The 26,316-nt window shown below is 36.9% G+C and overlaps 1 protein-coding gene across 1 annotated transcript; it reads right to left on the bottom strand.

The window, feature by feature from the left end:
- Positions 1-26,200, bottom strand: LOC123539011 (nuclear speckle splicing regulatory protein 1-like). The gene is made up of 4 exons (XM_053530431.1): positions 26,049-26,200; positions 16,902-17,983; positions 8,386-8,489; positions 1-1,813 (listed from the first exon to the last, which is right to left on the bottom strand). Exons 2-4 carry the CDS (start codon positions 17,884-17,886, stop codon positions 917-919), a joined length of 1,986 nt encoding a protein of 661 aa, XP_053386406.1. The 5' UTR covers positions 17,887-17,983; positions 26,049-26,200; the 3' UTR covers positions 1-916.
- Between the last annotated feature and the right edge of the window lie 116 nt (positions 26,201-26,316).

Genomic DNA, 26,316 nt, shown 5'->3' with positions numbered 1-26,316 from the left:
AAAATACATTTATTCAGTTTGGTTGATTCATTTTTTACAGAAAATTATTTTTTAAAGTACAGATAAAGACAAGCTACATGCTTACATTATGACATCATAAACTACAATGTGAGTATTTTTGCAAGTTTTGCAATTGTAATTTAACCTGGTATAGGCAGGCTGTCTGGTTTTTCCAACCGGAGGGGCAGCGTGGATAGGAAACCTCCCTTCCGCTGCATTCCTCGTTCCCTGCTGTCCCTCCGGTTGGCAAAATCTTGTCCAACACAGGCAGGCATGTTTACAAGATCCTGTGTTCCTTGCAATCGAAAATAATACAATTTAATAAAATTATGCACCGAATAAAGTGGGAAAATTACCTTCCCTATCCGACCAACCAAGCAATCATTGGTTTGAAAGTAATGAGGCGCGTTTTTCATCTGTTCTTACATTCATCAATGGTTGACTAAACTAAATTAAAAAAAAATGTTTCGAAAGGCCAGGAGAGAAGGCGCACCTACGTTAAAATCAATCGGACAAGAGCTCTTGACAATGTGGGCGTAACCTATCTTTAGTCACGGGAAATAATTTTATATAATTAACTGAAACTTCTTTTACATGTGTATTTTGCTTGCCTGCGTTCTATGTCTACTAACACAACTGCAACCTTAACGTACTTGGAATCAGTGTGTTATTTCAAGATACGGAGTCCTTTAATGTTTATGAATAATATTTTAGCTTCGCTTAAGCTAGGTAGAATGCTCCACCTATCATCTTTTGTTTGTTTTGTTTTTGGCACTTGCGACTTATACAAGGGGTCAAGCGGAACCATTTGAAAACAAATTAAACATTCAGACCTAGGTAACTGGTGATCCTCTTGAGCGTTCACACAACGTTTTGAACATTCAGACCAGTGTGGCTGACGATTCTCTTTTGAATGTTAAAACCCGTGTGACTGACCATTCTCATCACTCCAAGTACCTACTGAAAATTCAGAGAAGGGTGACTGGCGATCCTCTTGTACCTCCCAATTACCTTTTGAATATTCAGACCAGTGTGACTGATCATTCTCATGACGCCAAGTACCTATTGAAAGTTCAGAGAAGGGTGACTGGCAATCCTCCTGAGCCCCCCAACTATCTTCTGAACTTTCAGATCTGTATGACTGGCAATCCACTTGAGCCTCACATTTGCCTTTAAAAAGGTCTGACCAGGAAAACGGGCGATCTGAAAGATCAGACCATGGTGACTGACGGTCTACTGGAGTCCCATAACCACGTACTGAACGTTCAGACCGTGGTGACTGGCGGTCTGCTGGAGTTCCATAACCACGTACTGAACGTCCAGACCGTGGTGACTGGCGGTCTTCTGGAGTTCCCCAACCACGTACTGAACGTCCAGACCGTTGTGACTGGCGGTCTATTGGAGTCTCCCAGCCACGTACTGAACGTTCAGACCGTGGTGACTGGCGGTCTACTGGAGTTCCCCAACCACGTACTGAACGTCCAGACCGTGGTGACTGGCGGTCTACTGGAGTTCCCCTACCACGTACTGAACGTCCAGACCGTGGTGACTGGCGGTCTATTGGAGTTCCCCAACCACGTACTGAACGTTCAGACCATGCAGGAGGAGGAGTCTCCAAACTTCCTATTGAACGTCCAGATCTTGGTGACTGGCGGTCAGCTAGAGTCCCCACATTACTTTCGGACTGTTCAGACCATGGTGATTGACCTTTCTCCGGAGCATCCGAATCCTTTTGGATATGTTCCGGATTCTTACCCTCAGACTGTGATTTTTGCTTTGTAGACCTCACCTTTCGCATACACGTAGCTTTTTTCTGTCAAATAAAAAAAGTCAGATTTACACAACAAACTTGTTATTATATACACAACAGTTTAAAAAAACAACAAGAATAAATGTCCAACAGGGAATGCTACGTTCCAATAACGCTGGCAAAAACACCAATGGCGAGCTTAAACTGGTTTATGGTGCGCACCTTACCTCACTTTTACCCTCCACGATGTTCGGACAATGTAAATAAAAGACTTCCCCACCCGGTGAATCCTTATCACACGCAAAGGCTACTGAAGGCATGTAATGTAAAACACAAAAAGTTCTTGTTACTTTATATATATAGCAAACCTTAAAAACGCATCTAGTAGATGCCTTTGCAGAAGACAGATCATTAAGAGAAACACCCTTATGGGCCCGACGAAACATGCATCATTACATTAGAACTGACAACTTAATGTGCAAGCGCAAAACAAAAATGAAATCGCCAAAATAATCGTGAAATAATGACAGAAAAACGAACAGCTGACGTGAAAAATCGGGTGCCACCAGCAAGCCATACCACACAGACACTTTCAAAAAATAAAACACTTTGACTGAATGGAAATGATAATAATACACTAACTGCAAACATTTACACACCTCGAAAAGCTCTATCGGTGAAGAATTCGTGTATTTTTTAATCCCCCGCCACAAGTGGTGGGGGTTATAGGAATGGTCACCGTCTGTCCGTCCTTCTGTCCGTCCGTCCGTCTGTCCGTAACACTTTCGTGTCCGCTCCATATCTCCTAAACCGCTTGAAGGATTTTTATGAAACTTGGGTCAAATGATCACCTCATCAAAACGATGTGCTGAACCTATGAGTCAGCCTTGTCAGCTCAAGGTCAAGGTCACAACTCAAGGTCAAAGGTTTGAGCCTTCCATTTTGTGTCCGCTCTATATCTCCTAAACCCCTTGAAGGAATTTTATAAAACTTGGGTCAAATGATCACCTCATCAAGACGATGTGCAGAACCCATGAGTCAGCCATGCCGGCTCAAGGTCAAGGTCACAACATAGGGTGAAAGATTTGAGCCTTCCATTTTGTGTCTGCTCTATATCTCCTAAACCCCTTGAAGGATTTTCATCAAACTTGGGTCAAATGATCACCTCATGAAGGCAATGTGCTGAACTTATGAGTCAGCCATGCTGGCTCAAAGCCAAGGTCACAACTGAAGGTCAAAGGTTTGAGCCTTCCATTTTGTGTCTGCTCTGTATCTCCTAATTCCCTTGAAGGATTCATATGAAACTTGGGTCAAATGATCACCTCATCAAGGCGATATGCAGAACTCATGAATCAGCCATGCCAGCTCAAGGTCAAGGTCAAAACACAAGGTCAAAGGTTTTAGCCTTTCATTTCGTGTCTGCTCTATATCGCCTTAACCCCTTGAAGGAATTTTATAAAACTTTGGTCAAATGATCACCTCATCAAAACGATGTGCAGAACTTGTGAGTCAGCCATGCCGGCTCAAGGTCAAGGTCACAACTTAGGGTGAAAGGTCTGAGCCTTCCATTTTGTGTCCACTCTGTATCTTTTAATCCCCTTGAAGGATTTTTATCAAACTTGGGTCAGATGATCACCGCATCAAGAACTCATGAGTCAGCCATGTCAACTCAAGGTAAAGGTCACAACTGAAGGTCAAAGGTTTGAGCTCTGTATCTCCTAAACCCCTTGATTTTCATGAAACTTGGGTCAAATGATCACCTCATCAAGACGTTGTGCAGAATTCATGAGTCAGCCATGTCAGTTCAAGGACAAGGTCACAGCTAAAGGTCAAAGGTTTACCCTTTCACTATCCATAGCATTGGCGGGGGATTTAGCTGTCTTTCAGACTGCCTTGTATCATTTTCTTTTCCAGCCATGACACAAGAAAGGTCACATGATCATTTTTTATATCAGTCATCCAATCAGACCACAGGTTTCATGAACTGTTTGACGATTGTCACGTGATATCAACATGTCGAGAAATGCAGGAAAATAGAGAGAGAAAGACAAAATAAACGATTTTTTTTACCGATAGAGCTTTCCGAGGTGTGTAAATGTTTGCAGTTAGTGTATTTATTATCATTCTTAAAAATCATAACTTGCTTCACCACGCTCTACCGCTATTTATTGCATTTTACCCCTGGACATGACCGTGTAAAAGAACGTAGAAGACAAGATTGAAATTGACCATGTTACCTCCCTTGTCTATATTTATGTTTTTATGGGTACTTTTTTTACATATAAGTTCTTGAATTTCATCTAAAAACATTTAAAACAAAAAAAAATTCCCTCTAACATAAAAAAATCCTCCTCGATCATAGCACGTGACGGATCCCTGTGAATCAAAGTAATTATCATATATGAAAATTATATCAGCAGGGTTTAAAAATCCAAAAAAAGTCATAATATACTGGTCAGAATTACTTGTTCTCATAAATAAGACATTAATATTCATGTAGGAACTTCAAATGAGTTGAATATAACTCATAATTTGAAATAAGAGACTGAAATCTTCGAAAATATGAAGTGACAGGTGTGAGGAAATAGCTACCCTGACACCGGTGTCAGTACTCATCAGAAAAATTATGAATGTCAGAAAGGTAAGTTTATCTTTAATGTCAACATAAATTCATTATCTGAGATGTAATAATTGCAAATACTTTGTACATGTACCACAAAATGTTCCCAATGGATTTCTATTGGGGATTTCCTAACAGAAATATGCAGAATATTGGACATGACGGGACAGTGACAGTCAAAAGTTACCACGCTGTCCTAAAACGTCCTATTATTCGGACTAACGATTTGACGAATCAAGGGCTATAACTCCACCGACAATCACCGAACCGGAACATGCCGATGATATGAAAAACTAAGCTTGGCAATGATAATTTTTGTGAAGTTTGATGTAAATCCGCCTGGTGGTTTCAGAGGAGTTGCGTAGACAAATTTTGTGACGGACAGACAGACAGACAGACAGACGGACAGCACTAAATCAATATGTCTCCACCACCACATGTGCGAGACATAATTACTAGACCAGACTTGCTTATCATTCTCCAGATTAATGGAAGTTACCCCGCAGAAAATAAAATTTATGTCAAGTACTGTCTCACACTGACCATAGCTTTCGCAGAAGCGGTGGTTCCAACGCCGCGGCGGTGGAGGATTCGTCACAGAAGCGGTGGAGAAATATGGCCGACTGACTACATTTACGCTGTCATCGGTACTTTTTCTAATGAGTTTTTCACGTTTGACTGAAAGCAACCAGTGAAACAGGAGCCCACATGTGTACTCATCCAGCCACAAAACACTTGTTCAGTGCAATTCTTTCTCATTAATGTAAACACTTCTGTACAGTTTGACGTGGGACTGCCGTTTTTGTAGAATTCCCATCAAAAATGGTAAAATCTTGTACAAAGCGACCCCTGAGCATGTTTGCACCAAATCGTAAGTACAGCACTGTCAAGCAGCAACTATTTCTTCGTAATCGGTGAATTTTCATTTCAGGCATATAAAATAATCGACCAAAAATGATTCCAACGCAGTGTGCCGTGGGTACAATTGCAACGTTATGGACTTTTAACTTAAGTAAACAGCATTTTATCGAGATTATGATTGGGATAGGTCCATGAAAACACTTTGACATTAGACAGCTATAGAAACTGAATGTTTCAGTTCTGCTGATTACATACACTAAAAGCTTTATTTTGAACTATAATTATAAATAATCTACTGCCAAATAATAACGCCATGTTCTTTCGTACCAAATACACCTCAGTTATGATTATTCATACGAATGCATGAAGGTTTTCTTCGTCTTCCTTTTCCCTTATCATATACAAAATATCAACTGACAATATCGATTGATTGATTAAATGCTGACCACATGCGACTTTTACATCATATAACAGACCAGCTTATCTAATGTACGAATCGACAGGGTTACCGCTGGCCCTTATTTGTTTTGGCCACAAAATAATGAAGTCGGTGACGCATTGGGGTGGGGGCGGGGGAGTATTCTCCAACACCCTATACATGCTGTTTGTTTGTTTGTTTTGGGTTTAACGCCGTTTTTCAACAGTATTTCAGTCATGTAACGGCGGGCAGTTAACCTAACCAGTGTTCCTGGGTTCTGTACCAGTACAAACCTGTTCTCCGCAAGTAACTGCCAACTTCCCCACATGAATTATCAGAGGTGGAGGACTAATGATTTCAGACACAATGTCGTTTATCAAATAGGCACGGAGAACATACGCCCCGCCCGAGGATCGAACTAGCGACCCCGCGATCCGTAGACCAATGCTCTGCTGCAACCATTTATTTTTATAGTATTTTTCATCATTTTTAACATATTTATCATCATGTTCCTAGCTGTAATTTCTCTTCAGTTGTTATAATAAGAATAACTGAATTGAGTTGTTTCTTTGTCGTCCTCTTGGCACTAGAACAAGGAGTTAAAGGTCTCTTATGTTTGATTGGCGTTGTGACAGTTTTCAGAGGAGAATGATTTTTTTGGTCTTTTGTTTGTTGTATCACTGTTGTCTGCTTGTCAGTTGCTACTTTGTTTGTACTCTGTTTCTCCGTTTATCGTTCAGTGTTAAACTTAGCCTTGGAATCATCAAGATAAACAATACTGAAGATAAGGCCATGCATGTGGCCTCTAGGATGTTATCAAGCTTTACCTTTGATTTGACCTGGTGACCTAATTTTTGACCACACATGACCCAGTTTCGAACTCAATTGACCTTAAGATTATTAAGATAGACATTCCATGCAAGTTTGTATCAATGAAACCTCATATGGCTGAAAGAGCCAGAATAGAAAATTTGCCCCTTTCAGGGATAGTATCTCTTGAACATATGATGGAATCTATCTGGTTTTCAAAAGGAACCGAGATATTATTGTGACTTAATTTGTGTGTAAGTGTAGATAAAGTCGAAAAAAAATGTCACTTCTATCGTGTTCATATGGTAAACATTATGGCTCTTTCAGGGATTAAAATCTATTGCAAAATGTGGTCTCTGTCGTGTTCACAAGAAATTGTGGACGGACGACGGACGTACAGACGACGGACGGAGGGCGATCACATAATCACATCTTGTCACTACGTAAGAATCTAAACTTTTTCCCTGACACTTTACTCAATGGTATTTTTAATGATAAGCTACGTATTAGTCATTGTATCGTACATTAGTTAAGTTGGTATAGCATACGATGCAGAAGTCGCATGTGGTCAGCATTTAATCAAACAATCAATATTGCCACTTGATATTTTGCATTTACAGATGTTCAAATCAATATTATATTTATTCTAAACTTTCAGTTTCTGTTGCTGTCTAATGTCAAAGTGATTTCATGGACCTACCCCAATCAAAATCCCAGGAAAAGTGCTGAGTAGTTAAGTTAAAAGTCCTTTACGAACATTAAAGAAACAAGATACACCATAATGCATTGCAATTGTACCCACCGCACACTGCGTTGGAATCATTTTTGGTCGATTATTTTGTATGCCTGCAATGACAATTCAGCGATTATGGAAAATAGATTTTGCTTGACAGTGTCATACTTACGTTTTGAGGCAAACGTGCTCAGGGGTCGTTTTGTACAAGATTTTACCATTTTTGATGGAAATTCTACAAAAACGGCAGTCCCTCGTCAAACTGTACAGAAGTGTTTACATTAATGATAAAGAATTGCACTGAACAAGTGTTTGTGGCTAGAAGAGTACACATGTGGGCTCCTGTCTCACTGGTTGTTTTCAGTCAAACGTGAAAAACTCATTAGAAAAAGTACCGATGACAGCGTAAATGAAGTCAGTCGGCCATATTTCTCCACCGCTTCGGCGACGAATCCTCCACCGCCGCGGCGTTGGAACCACCGCTTCTGCGAAAGCTATGGCCAGTGTGTGTCTCTGCCAAGACTGTGATTTTCACTATTTCTGTGTAAGAAATTTAGTATTAATATGGAGAGTATGAATAATTAATTTCTGCTAAGTTAATCAAATATTCAAACCCTATGTCAAATTTCTGATATAACAATTACCGAAAACAGGAAATAACAAGAAATTGATATATTTCTAGTTCTAAATAAAAATGTAGTAACCAGATTATACGCAAGGTCATTAACTGTCACCACAGGGATACGTCACGTGCTATGATAGTTTTAAATGTGTTGTTTTTTTTTTAAATGAAATTCAAAAACTTATATGTAAAAAAAACAACACATAAAACATATTTAAAGAGACAAGGGGAATAACATGGTGGATTTCAATTTTGACCCCTATGTTATTGTACCACATGCTGTCGCGCCACATTTTGGTAATGTTCGACTCAAAACTACTGATCTACACGAGCAAAGGATGATACTAACACAAAATGTATACTTTTTCCACCTTGAAATGTACCACAAAGTCGTAAATTATAATTTTCTATATGCTGGCACGGCCGTGTTTACAACCTGCACATGATCGCGTAGAACATTGACACGGTCATGTTCATGTGTAAACTGCAATAAATAGCGATAGAACTTGATGAAACAAGTTATGATTTATAAGAATATTAATAAATACACTAACTGTTAACATTTACACACCTCAGACGATATTTCAGCGCAAACTATCCCCGTTGCTATGACAACCTCTGTAGACTTAGGAGAATTAGATGCACCTTGCTGATCTTTAGTTGCATCTCCATTATCTGTGCAAAAACAAACAAACTTTTTTTATCTTATTTCTTTACCATATTCATGACTGACATACTGATTTTAGGGGCAATGAAATAAATGATAATAACTAGATTCTGTAAGACGTTAAGGTCTCAGTATAAAATAAACAACAATTTAAATAATGTTTTTTTTTTCCAGCAAGATCGTCGTCTCCTGGTGCCACAGCTCGTCTGTAACTGCATTTGGCAACAAGCAAGAAAAGAGTTATGGTTCTTGGTCTTCTTACTCACATATAACTGATGGTTAAAATATACAAAGTTTCAAAGCTGTTATGATATACGAGACAAGAGGGCCATGATGGCCCTATATCGCTCACCTGAGTTTCAATGCTTGCTTGAACAGTTTTGGTAGAGGTTCACGGAAGGAATTAAAATATCTGGGGAATTATTTAGAAATAGGGTCAGTGTTTTCCGACTAGAACATTTTTAAAGTTTCCACTAAATACGAGTGGGTAATGAGGTGTGGGAAATGATACACCATATACCATGAGGCAATATCAAGAAAAAATGTTTTTTCGGGGTGGGGGAGTGGGGGGGGGGGGCGGGGGCGGGGGGGAGAGTTGGTAATGTTAGAGAGAGGAAGTAATATGGGTAAAACGTAATATTATGAGAAAATATCAAGAAACTGAAAGTAAAAACAAATATTTGTACAGCCGATAGATGCTCCTCGAGGTATGATTATTGCATATTAAAAGCACAAAAGCGGAATTCATCGACTGCATTGTTACAGTATGGAAATTTGGTGACAATTTATGAAGGATTATTATGACTGAATGCATGCGTGACGTCCGGTACTACGATGACGTAGGTATCGATATGGATTATTTCTTTACTTTAAATATTGTTACACTTTACTTGGACAAGGACATGGACAAACTTAATAGTTTGTCTTCTCTATTCTATATAAAATTGATTAATTAAAAAAAAATTTGAAGAAAGATGTCAGTAAATAAAAATCAAAAGAAAAGTGGTGGTCATGTTTGATGTCAGAAAAACATTTTCAGTCATACCTCAGTGACAAGTCAAACGAACAAGAAGATAATAATTATGCGCATCTTCTCATGAAAGCGAAGTTTCGCTGAATTCCAGCAAGTAGTTGCTGAGGAATACTCCGAACAAGAAATGGTGCTATAACTCAGTGAAAATAATTAGACCGGAAGACGAAGATATTACGCTCATCTCCTCTTAGGTTAGAAGCTTCCTATGAAGTTTCGCTCAATTCCAGCCAGTAGTTGCTGAGAAATATTCCGGACAAGAATTGCGAGACGGATGGACACAGGGAAGCATAAGCATAAGTTGCGGTTGGGTGGCATGGGGGTGGTCAGTAATATGGGCGAGCTTGAAGGAATGGGATAGAGGTTTACCCAAGAAACATTTGTGTGAAAAGTCAGCAATATCAGAGGAAAAGATTTCTAAAGTTTTAGATATAGCGTATAGAGAAAACTGGCCCCGCACCTAGGCAGCCGTGTTTCATTTTTAACAAATCAATATAGCTTGAAGAAATCTTGCAAGGGGTCACCTAAGGAACATTGTTATAAAAAATGAATTCGGGCTAGCGGTTAGAGGGAAGAATATTTTCCCACTTTTCCATAAAGCCATATAGGGAAACTAGCCCCGCTAGAGGCCATGTTTTAAACGAAACAATACGATTTGAGGGTTGATTCAGGGGAATTCAGTAAATGATCATTTGTTTGAAATTATTTTGAATTCGAGTCACGGTTTTCAATGCTTTCATTTAGCCATATAAATTATAAGCGAAATCAGCCCCGCCCTGGAGGACGTGTTTTAAATGAAAACAATACGATATGAAAGGACGTGGCAGAGGGTCAACCAAGGAATAGTTCTGTGAAATTATTTCAAATCGGGCTAGTGGATTCTTAGGAGAAAATTTCTAAAATTTTCCACTTTAGTTGCCATTTCAACCAGAATTCTGCAGGAAAACCTACAGTTGAAGGAATCTGAAAGGGGACCCATTTGAAAAAAGGAGATGACCTTATAACGATACCTTTTAATGAAGATCCATTAAGCGGTTTTTGAGAAGAAATCTTTAAACGGTATTTCCATTTTTAGCTCTAATGACACCTACTACTGACCAAACGCCCCATTTGAAAATAAAAACGAGAGAGAATGATAAAAAGTTTAATGAAGATATATCGAGTGGTTCGTGAGATGTCGTTTAAAGGTAAATCTATTTTTTAGCCTTTAGTGGCCTCTAAAAGGGAGCACACTCATTTGATAAATTTGAGAGTGGACCTTATAATTATGGCACAGACTTAGTTTGGTGAAGATCTATCAAGTGGTTCATAAGATGAAGTCAATTGAAGGTATTTCTTTTTTTTTTTAGCTCTAAAGGGAATTTGAATAAATTTGACAGAGGGTCTGATACTACAGACCAAGTTTGATGAAGATCTTTCAAATGGTTCATGAGAAGAAGATGTTACTTGTAGCTTTAGTGGCCCCTACAAGGGACAAAACTACCCAAATTCAAGACATTTTGAAGAGGACCTTATACTGATGCTACAGATCAAAATGAAGATAAATGAAGATCCATCAAAAGGTCCATGAGAAGAAGTCGTTCAAAGGCATTTATTTTTTAGCTCTATGGCCCCTAATAGGGACCAAACGCCCCATTTGGAAGGAAAAAAAACTTTTGAGAGGAACTTACATTAGCATACAACACTAGTGCATCATTGAAGGTTCCATGTGTACCGCCATATGAACACATCTGCGGATGTCTCTAAATTGTGTTTAGTACTTGTAGCATGAGTAAATTTTGAGTTCTGCTCAACCCGGGACTAGAGGGTGTAGACGATAGCATACTTTTCCACTGCCGTGCATGAACAGGCTCAAACAGAGTCTGCAACATTTGCATTTTTGTCGTGTTGAGGGAGCTGAGTTGAGTTGATTTTCCACTTTTTCTGTTTTACAATGATGATTCTGTTTGTTTCTGGTTTAACCAGTACAAACCTGTTCTCCGCAAGTAACTGCCAACTCACCACATGAATCAGAGGTGGAGGACGAATGATTTCAGGTTCAATGTCTTTTATCAAATCATTACGGAGAACATAGGCGTCGCCTAGGGCTTAAACTCACGGCCCCGAGAGCCGTAGATCTGCACTCTCCTGTTGAGCTAGGCAGGCGGGCTTTTACAATGATGATACAGACAAAGTTTGATAGATCTATCATGAGAAGAATATGTTTTAAAGTACTCTAATTTTAGCTCTAGAGGTTGCTAAAAGCGTGCAAGCGTACCCCTTTGAACAAAAGAAGACGAGGATCCGATAATTTACTACTGATCAGGTTTGATGAAGACCCACAAAGCGGCCCATGAGAAAAAGTCGTTTAAAGGTATTTCTATTTTAGGTCTAGTGGTCCCTCAAAGTGGGAAGTGCCCCAGTATGACCCCATTCGGGAGAGGACCTTTTGATGTTACTATAGACCAAGCTTGATGAAGATCCATCTAGCGGCTCTTGAGAAGAAATTATTTAAAAAAAAAAAGCATTGCTATTCTAAGCTCTTGCAGCCCGAAAGAGTCTAAGCGCCCCAATTTAAAATAAATTGGGAGATGACCTTAAAATGATGCAAGAGACCAAGTCGTTTAAAATTTTTATCGCTAGTGGCAACCGAAAGGGGACCAGGTGCCTCCATCTGAACAAGTTGAAAACTCCTCAAGCCGTTCACAAGAAGAAGTCGTTTCAAGGCATTCCTATTTTCAGCTCTAGCAGTCTAAAAAGGAAAAGTGCCCCTATTTAAACAAATTCGGGAGCGGACCTTACAATGATGCTAGAGACCAAGCTTAATGCAGATTCATCAAGTATTTCATGCGAATGTATTGTTTAAAGGTATTTCTATTTTAGCTCTAGCGTCCCCAAAAAGGGACCAAGCGCCCCCTTACAGGACAGGACCTTACAATGATGCTGCAGACCAAGTCTGATAAAGCTTTATAAGGTGGTTCATGAGAAGTTCTTAATCCTTTAGAGGAGTTTCTGTTTTTAGCCCTAGTGGCCTCTTAATGGGTTCAAGCTCCCCAATTTGATAAAACATGGTAGAAGACCTTATAATGATGATACAGATCAAGTTTGATAAAAATCTATCTAGTGGTTCATGAGGAGAAGTTTTTAAAGACTAAATCTACTTTTAGCTTTTAAAAGTTGCCCATACAAGGGGCCAAGTTTCCCCATTTAAAGACATTTGGAAGAGGACCTTATCATGATCGCACAGATCAAATTCATTGAAGATTCATCAAACGGTTTATGAGAAGATGTCGCACCATTTGAAAAAAGTTTGGAGAGGAACTTACAATGATGATACAGATTTAGTTTGATAAAGATCTATCGAGCGGTCCATGAGAAGAAGTTGTTTAAAGATATTTGTATTTGTAGCCCTAGTATCCCCTCAAAGGAGCTAAGCGCCCCAATCTGAACAAGAATGAGAGGGGACCTTACATTGATGGTACAGACTAAGTTTGATGAAGATATATTAAGTGGCTCATGATTATTTAAATTATTTAAAATATTTCTATTTCTAGTCTAATGGCCCATAAAAGGAGACAGGCTCAGGGCTCCATTTAAACAAATTTCGGGAGAGGACCGTATAATAATGCCACAGGACAAGATTGATGAAGATCAATCCATCGTTTCATGGGAAGAAGTCGTTAGAAGTCGTTCTTTTTAAATTAGCTGTAGTGGCACTTATACGAACCTAATGCTCACATTTAAAAAAAAAGCTTGGGAGAAGAACTTAAAAAGATGAGAACGACAAAGTTTGATGGAGTTCTATCGAGTGGTTCATGAGAAGAAGTCGATTAAAGGTATTTCTATTTTCAGCTGTAGTGGACCCTAAAAGGGAGCTCCCTCATTCGAAAAAAATGAGAGAGGACTTTATAACGGTGCTACAGACCAAGTTTGACGAAGTTCCATTAGATGGTTTAGAAGAAGTCGTTTATAAGTATTTCTATTTCTAGTTTTAGTGGTCCCTGAAGGGTTCCAAACGCCCCTATTTGAATACATTTGACCTTACAGTAATACTACAGACCAATCATGATGAATAATCATGAAGTGATTCATGAAAAGATGTCATTCAAAATTTTCTCTAGTTTTAGCACTAGTGACCCCTTCTATTTTAGCTCTAGTGACCGCTTAAACGGGCAATGTTTCAAAACGCAAACTAATACTTATGGTTACTGAAAGTCAGTTTTAAGATCGGTGTGCATACTGTAAATGTCATCCAAATTTCAAGGCTGTATCTTACAAAAAATCAAGAAAGCAGATCAATAGGTCACATTCGTGATCACTGAAAGTCAGTTTTAATATCGGTGTGCTAATCTGTACATGTCATCCAAATTTCAAGGCTGTATCTTCAAAAACAAGAAAAAAGGCCAGTAAATCATATTGATGGTCACTGAAAGTCAGTTTTAAGATCGTAGTGCAAAACTGTACATGTCATTCAAATTTCAAAGCTGTATCTTAAAACAAAACAACAAGAAAAATAGGTCAGTAGATCACGGTCACAGTCGGGTGACATCTAATCACTTAGGGTCATTAGGTAATAATAATTAAACAGTCTCTGAAATATGATGTGATAATTTTTGCAGTATTTTTTCCTATATAACTCATATAATAAGTGACCCCTCTTTTCGCCCCAGGGACATAATTCGAACAATCTTGTTAGAGATCAAGTAGGCACTGATACATACAAAATATCAGGGGCCTGGGCCTTGAACTTTCAGGAACTATCAAACAGAAAGATTTATAAAGGTTTTCCCAATATAAGTCTTTGTAAAACTTTGGACCCCCAGTGTAGGGCCTCTTTCATCCCAGGGGCACAATTTGAACAGTTTTGGTTGTAGACCACTAGGAAATGCAATATACCAAAAAGAAAAAGCCTAGGCCATGAAGTTTGAGGCAAAAGGATTTTTAAATATTTCATATATATGTCTACGTAAAACTTTGGACCCCCTGGGTGGGGCCTCTTTTCAACTCAGGGGCATATTTTGAATACTTTTGGTAGAGAACCACCAGGCAATGCAACAAACCAATATCAAAAGCCTAGGTCTTGCAGTTTCAGACAAGAAGATTCTTAATTTTTTTCCTATATCAGTCTATGCAAAACTAGGGACCCCCGGGGCAGGACCTCTTTTCATCTCAGGGTAATAATTTGAACAATCTTGTTAGAGGACCACTAGATGACGCTACATACAAAATACCAAAGCCATAGGCCCTGTGGTTTTGGACAAGAAGATTTTCAAAGTTTTTCCATATATAAGTCTGTATAAACCATGTGACCACCCCCCACCCCCCAGGGCGGGGTCTAGGGGGATAATTTGAACAATCTTGGTAGAGGACCACTAGATGATGCTACATACAAAATACCAAAGCCCTAGGCTCTGATATTTCGGACAAGAAGATCTTCAAAATTTTCCCTATATAAGTCTATGTAAACCATGTGACCCCCTGTGCGGCGCCATACTGTTTAGTGGGTTATATTCGTGGAGGTTTAATTTTCGCTATATTCGCGGTCAACATTGACAACGCAAAATCTAAACACCGCGATTTTTTAGTACCGTGAATATACACGTTTTACCAAGGAAGACCACTCAATTACAAACTTTACTCATTCTTACATTGTTACTTCGCATGAAAAACAAAAATATTCTGACATATAATGAACAGTTGATTTTATTAAAAAGAAAATCGGTATGATAGATGGAGCACAACAACAGAAACACAAATATCATACATGTAATCAATTATTGTTATTCACCACATACTCCCTTTATCGGTGCTTGCTTGTACCCTATTAAAATAGATATTGTGCACATGAGAAATGAAGATGTGAAAAACATTGTATTGTTATATAGCTGTTATATTCTACAAATCGATTTTTGATATTTTTTATAATTGCATATTTTGCTAATATACTTCGCTTAATACAATCACCGAAGTATACAAACAACTTCCTATTCATAGTATTGTCAATTTATGATTATAGCAGTCATAGGAAAAAAAGAAAAAAAGAAGTTTTTATCCTAGCATAAAGGATTTTCAATATCAGTGTTAAAAACATACAAATTGTGTGTGGAGCAACCAAAATAAATAAGGTAACAGCACAATCATCAAAATCACTAAAATTGAACAAATACAGACTTAGCAGACGCTGTGAGATAATTTTATTTCTATTCATTTTCATTATAATTGATCAATTAAATATAAACATAGGGGTTTGTATGTGTACGTCATAAGAAGCTACTTACCATTTGTTACGATGCATGATAAAGTATTAGTAAAACAATGGTGAGATTTTATTTCAATGCATTACAGGACTAAATATCGCCAAAGTGTTGAATTATCATCTATTCAGACGATAACGACAGCTTATTCGCGTGTTTATTGTTATTTGTATGTCTAAGAAGAGTGATTTCCCTTTCAGTTGTTTACAATTAAGGTTTATAGTTTGCGGTCGAAGTAGTTTCCGCAAAATTAAGACACCGTAATTTCAAAACTTCAAAAAACGCGAACATTTGGCACCGTGATAATAACCCGCTATTCCGTATTTGATCCTAGGGGGATAATTTGAACAATCTTGGTAGAGGACCAATAGATAATGTTACATAACAAGTATAAAAGTCCTAGGACCTGTGGTTTTGGACAAGAAGATTTTCAAAGTTTTCCCTATATAAGTCTATGTAAACCATGTGACTCCCAGGCCGGGCAATATTTGACCCTAGGGGAATAATTTGAACAATGTTGGTAAAGGCCAACTAGCTCTTGTTACATAACAAATATCAAAGCCCTAGTTACTTTGGTTTTAAACAAGAAGATTTTCAAAGCTTTTCCTTTCGGTTGACGGAGCAACCAGAGTTCGGCATGGATTTCAATTCATTGGGCAATTCTGAAAGGGGGTCACCCAATGATCTTTGCTGTGAAGTTTGGCCCCTGAGGTGAAAAGAGCCCCCACCCAGGGGGTCTCAAGTTTTACATAGACTTGTCTCGTTCACCTGAGTTCTATGAGCCACATAACTCAAAATGAAAAAGTTATCTTTGACCCACGACCTGCTGGTCAAACTTGAAAAATATAGGACATTGACGTTATAATATACGAATACGGAATAAAATTGAACGGTCATGTTGAATCAGAGGAGCCCAATTTTTGGCTACGAGTCTGCACAGCAGACGGCATGCGAGCCGACATATATCTTACCATGTCCTGTATAAAAGTTCAAAAATACACAAATCTCTCGTTTTAAAAATACCATTTTTTCTCCTATTACTTAGTTTTGGTGTCCAGTGCGTAGCCAAAAATAAAATGGACGCGTGTGTATTGAATTACTTTTAAATAGATCTGCCAAATTGTATGAACCAAAATGTTCAATAATGAAACAATTACCTGTCTGCTGATTATTCTCACTAAGACATCCAAGCGAGACATTTTCCGGTGCATCTATACTGATGTCCTCATTGCTGGGTCTAAAGCTAAAGCATCTTGCTACGTTCTCTTCTCGCACATCATCTATGTCTCTTTTGAGCGTTTTCATGTTGTGCTTAGCTCTTCTAGTTGCCAAGAAAAGTTCAGCTTTCCGTCCTTGTCTCTCTTTACTTACTAAATCTTTGGTAAGGGACTCTAATTTCGATTTTATTTTTGCACTGTTTAGTGCAGTGTTTTGCATTTTCTTTGGATATAACATTAATTGGTCATCCAAATGTCTCTCTTCATCTTCTATCTTACTGTTTATAAGTTCCTGTTGTTTAAATAATTGCTCCTTTCTTCGGCCTTGCCTCTCATCAAGCTTCCTGATAAATTCGGCCCTTTCATCGTCTAGTGCTTTAATAATATAAACACGCTGCTCTTCAATTTTGTCCTTAATGTATTTTTTCTGGAGGCTGATTGACTTCGAGATATCACTCTTGTCAAGGTTTGCTTTTTTCAATTTTTGACCACTCTCTTCTTCAGTGCGACTTGCTTCTTCCTCGACGGTTTTCAGCGATTTCTTAACTTCGTTCATTTCACTGTATACATCTTGCGAATGCATATATGAAGGGATATGCTTAAATTCGCAGTATTCAGTCTGGTGTTTAATTGGTATGCATTGAGAACATGCAGTGTCGTCGCATTTCGTACAGTAGAATTTTACCAGGTCATTTGGATGGAATACACATCGTTCTAAACAGAAGTCCTGTGGCATGCTAGATTTATCAAACAGTGTGTGATCTTTTGCTAATCTTTTGTGATACCTCAGACATGTACTACATAAGTAATCAGAGCAACTGGAACAAAACCCATCTGCTTCAGCAGTGATACCTTCCTTATTGCAAGGTTCGCAGAACATCGTCTCTTCAAAATCAGAACCATGCTCGCCTTCTGCAGTTGCCATTTTGTCCTGGTATTTAATGTGAACCTATAGCGCTGGAATTGAATTAAACTGCTCCTGACCTGATATTCCTGTGTGGTAGCAGTGATCATCTAGCTATCTAAAATCAATTCCAGATGAAAAGTATAAATGTTACTTATAAGAAGTCATAGAAATTATAATATAGAATAAAAGCGCCATATTTTGCATAGGTGTAGGGTTTCATTCTAAATGGCAACCTTTCTAAAGTAAACAATTTTGCTAAACATTTTCTACTTATGCAAGAATAAAATATTACGATACAGTCATGTAAATCGTAATACAGATATAGAACATACACTATTCCATGGAAATTCGTTCCATTGACAAAGAGCTAGAAAGCTTGCCTGTATATTATAACTGTGGAAAAAAATAAAATGATGTGAAAAAAAAAATATTGTTCCATTTTTCATTTTACTTATGGTGTCATGGCAAACTTAGTTAGGAGACTTTTTGTAAAAGATTCGAGTGAACGATTCATAACATATTTTTGTGACATCAATGACACAAAATATCTAGATTTTGTTAAATATATATACAAAGTAAAAAAGGACAACTAAACGAGTAAGACATAAATGTATTTGCCTTTAAAATACTGAATTTTGTCCAGTCAATGCTAATCAAATACATTTCTGGATTAGAAATACTTGGTTTTACATACAAACATGGTTTAATGCTATATTTTGCGATTTCAAGGCTACAAAATACCCAAACCAAAAGATCAATAATAATAATAATAATAATAATAATAATATTGTTTTTATTTAAGGAGGGTAAGACTCATTAAGTTCCATACATAACATACAAATATTACTTTCAATGAGGCCCTATAACAATCAGAAAACAATTTACTCGTACAAATGAAAATGTCACATAGAACAGACTTGTAAAGAAAAAAAAACATGTTAACAGTCACATAACATTGAAACTCTACACTGACTGTATCAATTAAAGGCAGTTTCTAAGTAGATATTTAAATGCATTTACTGTGCTAGCATTTTAAATTGAATAAGGAATATATTTCCAAATTTCAACAGCCATAAAAGAAAACGAACGTTTAAGTAAATTTATTTTTGTTCGAAGGTGCTGTAGATCAAATTTCGATTTAGAACGAATTCTATAGTATGTTTTGTCACAAATTTTTATTTTGTCACAAATATAAGAAGATGCAAGCTTATTTAACGCTTTACAAACCAAAACACTAATAGTTTATTTAATCCTGTTTGAGAATGTTAACCATTTAAGTTCACACAAGAGAGTACTGGGTGATGTCTGGAAGGGTACTTTCACTATAAGTCGAGCTGCCCTCTTTTGAATTTTAAAGATTTTTTATATTTCTTTTAGAGCAGTTTCCCCATATAGTTGATGCACAGTCAAGAATAGGTAAATGTACGAGTTAAAGAGCATATACTTCATATCACCAATTAGATATTTAAATATTCTGTAGATATTCTGTAAAATTGATACAGTTTAGAGTGCATTTTTTCACGCACCTTTTTTACATGTTGATGCCAACTTAAATTTTTATCAATATAAACACCTTAAAATTAGATCCCTTTGAAACGCCAGTTTTTATATACTATAAAGAAGATTTGACATCATTTATTTGGACATACTGGGTTCGATTCTTCAGATACGACTGAAACCAGCACAATAAAAGTTCACTAAAATGATACAGTTTCATTTTGAATAGGAGAATGTTATGATCCACTAGGTCAAAAGCCTTACGGAAATCTAGGAATACACTATCGACTATTTTTCCTGAGTCAATGTCCTTAGCCCATTTATTATTTATTATTATATAGTAAGGGCCGTTTGGCAAGAATGCATTTTTCTGAAACCAGACTGGATGGTGTGTAGTATGTCAGTTCCATTGAAGAAATTATGCAGCTGAGTAGCAATATGTCTTTCATCTTACTTGGAAATGGTTAATAATACGGATATTGGTCTGTAATTGCTCATTTCCTACCTATTAGAACCAAATTTAAGAATTGGAAATACTCCAGTTCTTTAAGTTTGTCTGGAAAAAACACATACTGAATGCTGCTATTCGTGATGTTAGCTATTGCAACAGTTACATTGTCGGGGCAATGTTTGATAATCTTGGGGCCAATACCATCTGATCCGGGAGCTTTGTTACTGTTAAGAGAATCAATTATCTTTTTCACTTAAAATGGCGTAATATAATCAATATTAAATTGAGAATCTTTTAATTTGTTTTTTGACATAGTTTCCAGTGGCTTAAAAAACTAATGGTTTATAGGTACTTTAGAAACAATATTTGCAATGTTTATGAAATGATCATTCAAAGCATTTACTATCTCTTGTTGATCATTTAATGTGATGCTATCTTTCGAAATAATGTTACTAGTTTGTCTTTATCATTCATTGGAATATCTTTTATTTGCTTCCATAAAATGTTTGAGTTTGTTCCAATTGAAATAGCGTTGTTATAAAAAAATCAATTTAGCAGAGTGAGAAAGTGAATTTACCTTGTTACGCCAGAGCTTATAATTTGTAAAGTCATTAGAAGATTTATATAAGTCCCTTAATATCCTAGCTTCTTTAATGTCCTCATTGTATCACGGGGGTTGAATTTGTCTTTTTATACGTTTAGTCTTGTGAGGCGCATGAATTGCAAAAACGTAATTTAGAGTATTATAGAATATATCAAGGGTACTTATTGGGTCTATGATCAGTTGTGTTGAAAAAACCCGTTTGAGGACTATTTTCATGTCTTTGAAAAAAGTCTCCAATATTATGCCTTTTGTAAATCTAAATAGCGCAAAACTACGGGTTGATAGAAAGACAGAATAGTGAAGATATAATCTTTAACTAATATAAAATATAATACATTTTATTACACGAAACAGTTCAAGAATCGTGAAATTATTTGAAATAATTATAAAAGTAAAATGCAAGATACTCTATGAATAAAATAATCTTTAACTTTCTTCATTTTTTAATTTAAATTTTAAAACAAATCCAAAAATTTTCAATATCGGAATAGCTCTCGACCAAAACCAAGAAATGGCGATAAAAGAAGCTGGACCTATGCTCAAAAATATTTTGTGGTCCTTGAATGTGCTCATTACTAAAAACATTCCTATGTGACCTAAATATAGCAAAAACGCCAATTTTCTCAAAATTATGTGATTTCAGCAATATAAAATGACATGTTTTTGAACAAACCGATCTTTTTTTAAAGCTAGATTCACTATAGAAAAAGAACGCTCTAGAAGCAAACAATATAAATCTATCTTTCTTTTCAATTATAACTCATTTGAAAAAAAATCCAAATTGTGTAGGTCCAAAGAACTATAAAATACATTTATTTTTATAGCTCTTTGGTAGGTCATATATGGCTTAAGTGAACTTTGTGCTTTTAATATAGAATTTGAAATTCTTCATATATATATATATATAAAGTCCACAGACACATAGGGTTAGGTCCCACACCCACCCTCCTATGCCCCTACAAACTGTCAGTCAATATTTTAAGCATAATACATACTGACTAGTTTTGTTACAATTTCAGCATGTTTAAAAAATACCCTTTTTACCATATCATCTGCCTTACTTAAAAAGCATTGATGGTGAAAAAGTGCATTTAAAAAAAACATACTGGAGAGGAGGTGGGGGGGGGGGGGGGGGGGGGGGGGGGGGGGGCAATACCTTGACCGATTATGGTAATTATCTAAGCAACTTTTTTGAAAGTGAGTCAATTTTAGATGTGACCTGCAGTTTTGTAATTGTTTTAGATGGGCTAAGTCGTGCTAAGTATGCAGCTTAGCACAGTAGTGCTTAGCCCATCTTAAACTAAAAGGTCGGCCGATTTTTAGCTCACCTGTCACAAAGTGACAAGGTGAGCTTTTGTGATCGCGCGGTGTCCGTCGTCCGTCCGTGCGTGCGTGCGTCCGTCCGTCCGTAAACTTTTGCTTGTGACCACTCTAGAGGTCACATTTTTCATGGGATCTTTATGACAGTTGGTCAGAATGTTTATCTTGATGATATCTAGGTCAAGTTCGAAACTGGGTCACGTGCCTTCAAAAACTAGGTCAGTAGGCCTAAAAATAGAAAAACCTTGTGACCTCTCTAAGGGCCACATATTTCATAAGATCTTCATGAAAATTGGTCAGAATGTTCACTTTGATGATATCTAAGTCAAGATCGAAACTGGGTCACGTGCCTCAAAAACTAGGTCAGTAGGTCTAAAAATAGAAAAACCTTGTGACCTCTCTAGAGGCCATATATTTCAAAAGATCTTCATAAAAGTTGGTCAGAACGTTAATCTTGATGATATCTAGGTCTAGTTTGAAACTGGGTCACGTGCCATCAAAAACTAGGTCAGTAAGTCTAATAATAGAAAAACCTTGTGACCTCTCTAAAGGCCGTATTTTTCATGGGATCTGTATGAAAGTTAGTTTGAATATTCATCTTGATCATATCTAGGTCAAGTTTGAAACTTGGTCACGTGCGGTCAAAAACTAGGTAAGTAGGTCTAAAAATAGAAAAACCTTGTGACCTCTCTAGAGGCCACATATTTCAAGAGATCTTCATGAAAATTGGTCAGAATGTTTACCTTGATGATATCTAGGTCAAGTTTGAAAATGGATCACGTGCCTTCAAAAACTAGGTCAGTAGGTAAAATAATAGAAAAACTTTGTGACCTCTCTAGAGGCCATATTTTTCATGGGATCTATATGAAAGTTGGTCTGAATGTTCATCCTAATGATATCTAGGTCAAGTTTGAAACTGGGTCACGTGTCCTCAAAAACTAGGTCAGTATGTCAAATAATAGAAAAAACCTTGTGACCTCTCTAAAGGCCATATTTTTCATGGGATCTATATGAAAATTGGTCTGAATGTTCTCCTTGATGATATCTAGGTCAAGTTCGAAACAGGGTCATGTGCGGTCAAAAACTAGGTCAGTAGATCTGAAAATAGAAAAACCTTGTGACCTCTCTAGAGGCCATACTTGTGAATTGAACTCCATAAAAATATGTCAGAATGTTTACCTTGATGATATCTAGGAAAAGTTTGAAACTGGGTCACGTGCCGTAAAAAACTAGGTCAGTAGGTCAAATAATGCAAAAACCTTGTGACCTCTGTAGAGGCCATACTTTTCATGGGATCTGTATGGAAGTTAGTCTTAATGTTCATCTTGATGATATCTAGGTCAAGTTTGAAACTGGGTCAACTGCGGTCAAAAACTAGGTCAGTAGGTCTAAAATTATAAAAATCTTTTGACCTCTCTAGAGGCCATATTTTTCAATGGATCTTCATGAAAATTGATCTGAATGTTTATATTGATGATATCTAGGTCAAGTTTGAAACTGGGTCAACTGCGGTCAAAAACTAGGTCAGTAGGTCTAAAATTATAAAAATCTTTTGACCTCTCTAGAGGCCATATTTTTCAATAGATCTTCATGAAAATTGATCTGAATGTTCACCTTGATGATATCTAGGTAAGTTTGAAACTGGGTCACGTGCGGTCAAAAACTAGGTCAGTAGGTCTAAAAATAGAAAAACCTTGTGACCTCTCTAGAGGCCATATATTCCATGAGATCTTCATGAAAATTGGTCAGAATGTTTACCTTGATGATATCTAGGTAAAGTTTGAAAATGGATCACGTGCCGTCAAAAACTAGGTCAGTAGGTAAAATAATAGAAAAACCTTGTGACCTCTCTAGAGGCCATATTTTTCATGGGATCTGTATGAAAGTTGGTCTGAATGTTCATCTTAATGATATCTAGGTCAAGTTTGAAAGTGGGTCACATGTTATAAAAAACTAGGTCAGTAGGTCAAATAATAGAAAAACATTGTGACCTCTCTAAAGGCCATATTTTTCATGGGATCTGTATGAAAATTGGTCTGAATGTTCATCTTGATGATATCTAGGTCAAGTTCGAAACAGGGTCATGTGCGGTCAAAAACTAGGTCAGTAGGTCTGAAAATATAAAAACATTGTGACCTCTCTAGAGGCCATACTATTGAATTGATCTCCATAAAAAATGGTCAGAATGTTTACCTTGATTGTATCTAGGTCAAGTTTGAAACTGGGTCACGTGCCATAAGAAACTAGGTCAGATGGTCAAATAATGCAAAAACCTTGTGACCTCTCTAGAGGCTATACTTTTCATGGGATCTGTATGAAAGTTGGTCTGAATGTTCATCTTGATGATATCTAGGTCAAGTTTGAAACTGGGTCAACTGCGGTCAAAAACTAGGTCAGTAGGTCTAAAATTATAAAAATCTTTTGACCTCTCTAGTGGCCATATTTTTCAATGGATCTTCATGAAAATTGATCTGAATGTTCACCTTGATGATATCTAGATCGGTTTCGAAACTGGGTCACGTGCGGTCAAAAACTAGGCCAGTAGGTATAAAAATAGAAAAACCTTGTGACCTCTCTAGAGGTCATATTTTTCATGAGATCTTCATGAAAATTATTGAGAATGTTCACCTTGATGATATCTAGGTAAAGTTCAAAACAGGGTCACGTACCTTCGAAAACTAGGTCAATAGGTCAAATAATAGAAAAACCTTGTGACCTCTCTTAGAGACCATATTTTTCAATGGATCTTGATGAAAATTGGTCAGAATTTTTATCTTGATAATATCTAGGTCAAGTTCAAAACTGAGTCACATGAGCTCAAAAACTAGATCACTATGTCAGATAATAGAAAAAACAACATCATACTCAAAACTGGGTCATGTGTGAAGAGGTGAGCGATTCAGGACCATCATGGTCCTCTTGTTGAAATGTGTGAAACCCCCACACACCCCAACCCCATCTGAAAATGCTTCCTACATGTAAACTGCAACAAAACCCGTTTTGTGATCGTCATATATTATTAGTTTAAAAATGAAAGGGGCGGAGTAGGGGGTGTGTATTGGGAGAGGGGTATTGACCCTATGTGTCTGATATAGTCGCCAAAAAGCCACAGCTTTCTATCTGAATGTTTCTTGTAAAATGATTAAGACTTTGCCGATTATGATGAAACAGACGTTTTTCTCTTATTCTTAATATTTCAAGCATTCAACTATTATTTGTTGGCTATATACATTGTGTTGAACAGGAAGTAGTATCGTTACGCTAATGGACTAGATAAATGGTAAAATCACGGCGGGTAGTCAATACGTGTTTTAAAAAAAAATACTTACTGGAATGACTATAGTATAGGAACAATTGTACTAAACAGGTAATCGGGGGAGATTGTTTGTGCATTTATAGAAATGTAAACAACCCTTATTATTCATGTCTTCAAACCCACATTTTAGCTGTCAGTTTGGAAGATATACAATAGTGTTGACCTGTCAGACCCCTACTTTTATTGGTGTTTTTGATTGTTTATATGTCATTCAAGAACATAAGATTAGTAATTCTTGTTTAAAATGGCAAATTTACTGTAAAGCCTATATATGCTGAAAATGCGCTTCTTAAGCTAAATACACGCTTTTCTATATCCAGGTATGGGGTAAATGTATTGATTTATACGAAGTATTAGACATTCCTGTTAGGTCTACTATTCAATTATTTAAGATAAATAATGTCAACGTTTAGAAAAATCCAGAATGGCGCTGTCATGTATGTAATAACACTGAGTTTAATTGTATGTTTAGAATGAAAGCGGCATGCCTCCAGATCGTTCGACAACAACAACAAAAATATAAATGTTTTTAGATATCTTGAAATAAATGCTATATTTCTTAAGAAGGTTACTGACAAACTTTATGTTACGGAAACACATGAGAATTTGCTGTTTTTATTACTTTTACGATGAAAATCGAAAAGCGTTTGTTACGCTTTTACTCCAAGTAAACTGTCTCGATTATAAATATCTATATTTTGAAGTCATTAATCACTACTTCAGCTATAGCGCTATTGGTTACGACGAAGGGAAAATGTCTTTATTGCCGCGGCGGTCCGGGGTTCGATTCCAGACGCGGTCATCTTTTTTTTCTTGATTTGGAACTTTTAAAATATTTTAGAAACAAAACGTCATATTCTAATGTTCATAATATGACCAAACTTCAATTTGAAAGAAAGATTTTTTTAGCCAAATTTGGAGGCATGCTGCTTTAAGGCATAATGACTATGTTTAAGAAATCTTGCTTGAATATGTGGCAAAATAGTACTTACGCACACTTTGATCCATCCCGTGTGTTACACTCTAAATATATAAAAGAATGTAAGTTTTCATTAACTTTTCGACAAAGTGTCCATAAGAAAATATAAAAGCGTATGTTAAGCAAAACACCTTGAAGAATAAATGACACTACTTTCGCTTTAGATTTGAGTATTGCACTGCACTTAATATTTTCTGTGTGTATGATTGGTTAAAATTATCTTCAGAGTTCTGATTGTCCTGGTACAAGTTATTAAATTTAGTCCGCTAATGACTATTTGG

The sequence above is a fragment of the Mercenaria mercenaria genome, chromosome 18 (assembly GCF_021730395.1).
Source record: "Mercenaria mercenaria strain notata chromosome 18, MADL_Memer_1, whole genome shotgun sequence".
Classification (NCBI taxonomy): domain Eukaryota; kingdom Metazoa; phylum Mollusca; class Bivalvia; order Venerida; family Veneridae; genus Mercenaria; species Mercenaria mercenaria.
The sequence above is the reverse complement of the archived record's forward strand: the minus strand, read 5'-3'. Positions and strand labels throughout refer to the sequence as shown.